This window comes from Rutidosis leptorrhynchoides, chromosome 9 (genome assembly GCF_046630445.1).
Source record: "Rutidosis leptorrhynchoides isolate AG116_Rl617_1_P2 chromosome 9, CSIRO_AGI_Rlap_v1, whole genome shotgun sequence".
Classification (NCBI taxonomy): Eukaryota; Viridiplantae; Streptophyta; class Magnoliopsida; order Asterales; family Asteraceae; genus Rutidosis; species Rutidosis leptorrhynchoides.
The window spans coordinates 167,848,199-167,852,323 of record NC_092341.1 but is presented as its reverse complement, the minus strand read 5'-3'; the positions used below and the strand labels follow the sequence as shown (position 1 = coordinate 167,852,323).

Genomic DNA, 4,125 nt, shown 5'->3' with positions numbered 1-4,125 from the left:
AAATACGAGCCGCGGAGCATAGACAATAACCCCAAAATTATAAAGGTAACGAGCTTCTAGCCATCATAGATCGAACCATATCCATTAGGGTTCGGTTCCTCCTTTCATAAACTCCATTAAGTTGGGGTGTTCCAGGAGGAGTGAGTTGCGAGATAATCCCACAACTTTTAAGATGATCTTGGAAAGCATCGCTTAGGTATTCACCTCCTCTATCGGTACGAAGTACCTTGATTGTCTTATTAAGTTGATTTTGTACTTCATTTTGATATTCCTTGAATGCTTCAAAAGTTTCATCCTTGTGTCTTAACAAGTAGATATATCTGAAACGACTGAAGTCATCAATGAAAGTGACGAAGTATCTTTCACCTTTCCTAGTCATGGGCTTAAAGGGTCCACATACACCCGAATGTATTAATCCCAATAAGTCCTTAGCCCTTTCATAGGTCCCTTTGAAAGGTGCTTTAGTCATTTTGCCTTATAAACAAGATTCACATACATCAAACGAGTCTAGTTCATTTGATTTCAAAAGTCCATTCTTTTTAAGTGTATGCATTCGATTCTTGTTTATGTGACCAAGGCGATAATGCCATAAGTAGGAATTGATCATATACATACTTATGTATATGTATATTTTTAGTGCGGAAGGCCTTTTAGAGGTGAACGCACAAGACAGATAAACCGCGATGTAATGCGGTAGGATTGCGCAGAACATTAAAGAGTATGAAGGCTTCTCGCAGTATTTGTGCGGAATGCCTAAGTGCCCGCATAACTTACTTCCGCGTAACTCCTGGACCTATAAATAGGGAGCTTGGCCTCTCATTTTAGGTTGTTGATTCTGGAAGGTTGCCCTAGCCATATTGATTTCTCTCGTGACTTTGCCCGAGACTAAATCATTATTTGGTTAAGGTAATTTACGAAGACCGGGACATGGTTGTTGATCGTTTAGCACTTAACGAAATATGACAATAAGGTCCCAAAACTATAATAGACATCCATTATGCCCCCTCATTGTACTCAATCCTTGATTAACCGTAGTTGGATAATCTAGGATTGATCAATTGGTGCCATCCGTGGGACTCTAATAGAATTGAAATGAGAAATTTGCGTTCGTTTTAATCGAGATATTATACTCATTTCCTAATTCTAATCGTGTTGTTCTATGTTTTGTATTGCAGGAAAGTGTTTTTAATTCACAAGAAGTGAAAATTTCAAGATATTCTTGGATAAACATGTCTACGTGCAATAAAAGGAAGAATGCAAGCACTATAGGTGCATTAGATCCAAAAAATGCTTCGAATTTTGATTTTCAATCAAGTCCTGACGTTAGCCAGCAAACTAAAGAGTTGCTTGTGAAAGCATCTGTAATGCTAAAGCAATGGCAGAAACACAAATGAATGTTGCAACTGAAAAGGTGAATGCGGCAAGGCGTAATGTGCCGAAGAACCGTGAAGAGCAGAAAACAGATGAAATGAGGTCAAAAGTAACTTCTACAAGTGCGCAGACAAAATTAGATAAAACCTTGATCAATGAAGGTAATGCGCATAATGGCGCTGAAACCGCAGAAAAAGGAGCGTCAAAAAAGACTGCGAAAAAATTGCTCACGCCCTTAGAGGCAAAGCAATTATTAAAAGAAAGAGGTTTTGACCTCCATATTCCAAAAAATTTTGAATGGCCACTTAATGAATCATCACCGAATACGCAAAGGTTAATCATCCAACATGATGAAATAGTGCGTGATGAAGAGCAAGATCAAAGAGCTTTTGGTTCGCCAGTATTGCTTTTATAGAAAGCAAAAACCGCAAAAGTTATAATGCCAAATTTAGATAATTCTGAAAATTCTGAAAGTGATCCTGAAGTGGTAGAAATTGCGAAATTGAAACGTAAAAGGCTTTCCACGCCTGTTCCGCGTTATTATGAAGAAGGAGAGACATCTCAGGCTGCGAAAATGGAGAATGCGCAAACATTTTTGGCGGATATGCTCAAAAAATTGGCACCAAGGGATATACAACATAAATTTGAGCATCCAGATGTTATACAGCAAATGATTGAGAAGTATTGCACGGAAAATAAGGAAGTGCGGCCGAAAAAGGCAACTGAAATAACATTCACGATAGATAAGTTTGTGGAGCACATATCTGATTACCCAATCACTACACCACCCATTGTGCCAGCAACTTTGGGTGTATATTCAGGGTTAATAGATCCACTTGATTTTTTGCAAAGATTTGAAGGAGTGGTTAGCACGTATAACTGGGATGAAGCAATTGTGTGCCGCATTTTCCCAATGGTGTTGCAGGGATTAGCGCGTGAGTGGTTTCATAATCTAAACGCAATAAGCATTGCGGGTTTTGTTGATTTAAGAGAAAAATTTCTCTTGCAATTTCAAAACTTGTTACCGCAGAAAAAGACCCACATAGAGTGCCACGACATCAAACAAGGCTTTAAAGAGACATTAGGAAGTTTGCTGACAAGATACATTTATGAGTGTCAAAAAATTCCAAATCTCCATGAGGATCAAAAAATCTCTGGTTTTGTACATGCAATAAATCCGCAGAAACACCCAACTCTTGTGCGGCGTCTTCGCAGAGATGTTCCGCACAGTTTTGCTAAAGTCATGCAAGAAACATATGATTACATCCGCTATGGTGAAGACAGTAACATAATGCAAAACTACGGCTGGGGCAAGGATAGGAGTTGGCGTGATGATAATGACGCATACCGTGATGGTAACGGGGATGGTTACCGCGATTATAATCGTGGATCTGGTCAGCAAAGAAGGAACAATAATGGTGGAAATTGGCACAATGACCGACAGCGTAATGGGGGAGATGGTGGTAATCAAGGTTATAATAATCGCGACAGGAATTATACGCGTAAATGGAATAATGATTCCTTTGCGGTAATTCAAACTTTGACAAAATCACCAAAAGAGATCCTTTTGCAGGAGCGTGTTGCTAAAACATTTCCAGATCCACCGCAGTTGAGTGATAATAACAGGCGTGACAAATCAAAATTTTGTATTTTTCATGACGACTATGGGCATGATACAAATCGTTGTCGCGACCTTGTTGAGTTAATCGCAGACACGGTTGGACAGGGAAAATTCAATCATCTTTTGATTACCAAGGAAGCAAGTTCCACCGACGCGATAGTTGTGCCCGCATTGGTAGCTACCCCAAAAATGCCAAATGTTAACACAGTGGTGCAACAAGAATGCAAAGCACCCGCAGTTAAAAACTTGGGTGCGAAGGTGGTTGGGAAAAAGGATACTTTGCAGCAAATTCAAGTTATAAACATGGTGACTGTTAATGGTGATACACAACAGCAAAAGCCGTTAGAAAGCTATGAAAATTGGCAGCTTGTGCCAATAACTTTTGCGGCAGAAAATGATTGCGCATTTTTGGAGGAACCAATTGTTATATCATGCAAGATTGCGGAGTTGGGTATTCAAGTGATGAAAGTCCACATAGACACTGGTAGTAGTGTTGATGTTATGTATAACCAGTGTTTTCGCAAACTGCCAAAAGATGTTCAATCCAAGTTGAGGCCAAACGCAATGTCTTTGTCAGGCTTTTCTGGTGAGTCTGCGTGGCCTATAGGGCAGTTGGAGTTGGAAATTGAAGTTGTTGATGAGCAAAACGCACAACTTTCACGTAAGGCTCAATTGAGTTTGTATGTGATGAATACTGTTTCGCGCTATAACATTCTTTTGGGGCGCACAACTGTTTGCAGATTGGGCATTGTTTCCTCCCCAATTCAAGGGATGGTAAAGTTTGCAACAACCAATGGCATTGTGACAGTTACATCTGCGGTTCAGCAGTCATTATGTGCATCTGTAATGTTAAATGATAATGCTGGAACAGAAGGCCATATGGTGGTAACAAACGCAAATGTCATGGTGATTGAGTGATATTAAAATGTGAATATTTGAAGTTCCGCATAGAAGATTTAATGCGAATGATAGATCATCTGAATTGTGATTTGCATATTCTCGTTTAAAAGTAACAATGCCAAGTGTTTTCACCTATTGATTGTTGTTTGAAAACAATCAAATGTAAATAAATAAAGTGTGTTGATTTTTCTTATGATGTTGTTGTGCGTAAAGTTAATTATGATGCTTAAAAC

General features: G+C 39.2%; 1 protein-coding gene across 1 annotated transcript; it reads left to right on the top strand.

The window, feature by feature from the left end:
* Positions 1–1,810: 1,810 nt before the first annotated feature.
* Positions 1,811–3,910, top strand: LOC139868458 (uncharacterized). Its single transcript, XM_071856788.1, has one exon. The coding sequence runs from the start codon at positions 1,811–1,813 to the stop codon at positions 3,908–3,910; it is 2,100 nt and encodes a 699-aa protein (XP_071712889.1).
* Positions 3,911–4,125: the final 215 nt, after the last annotated feature.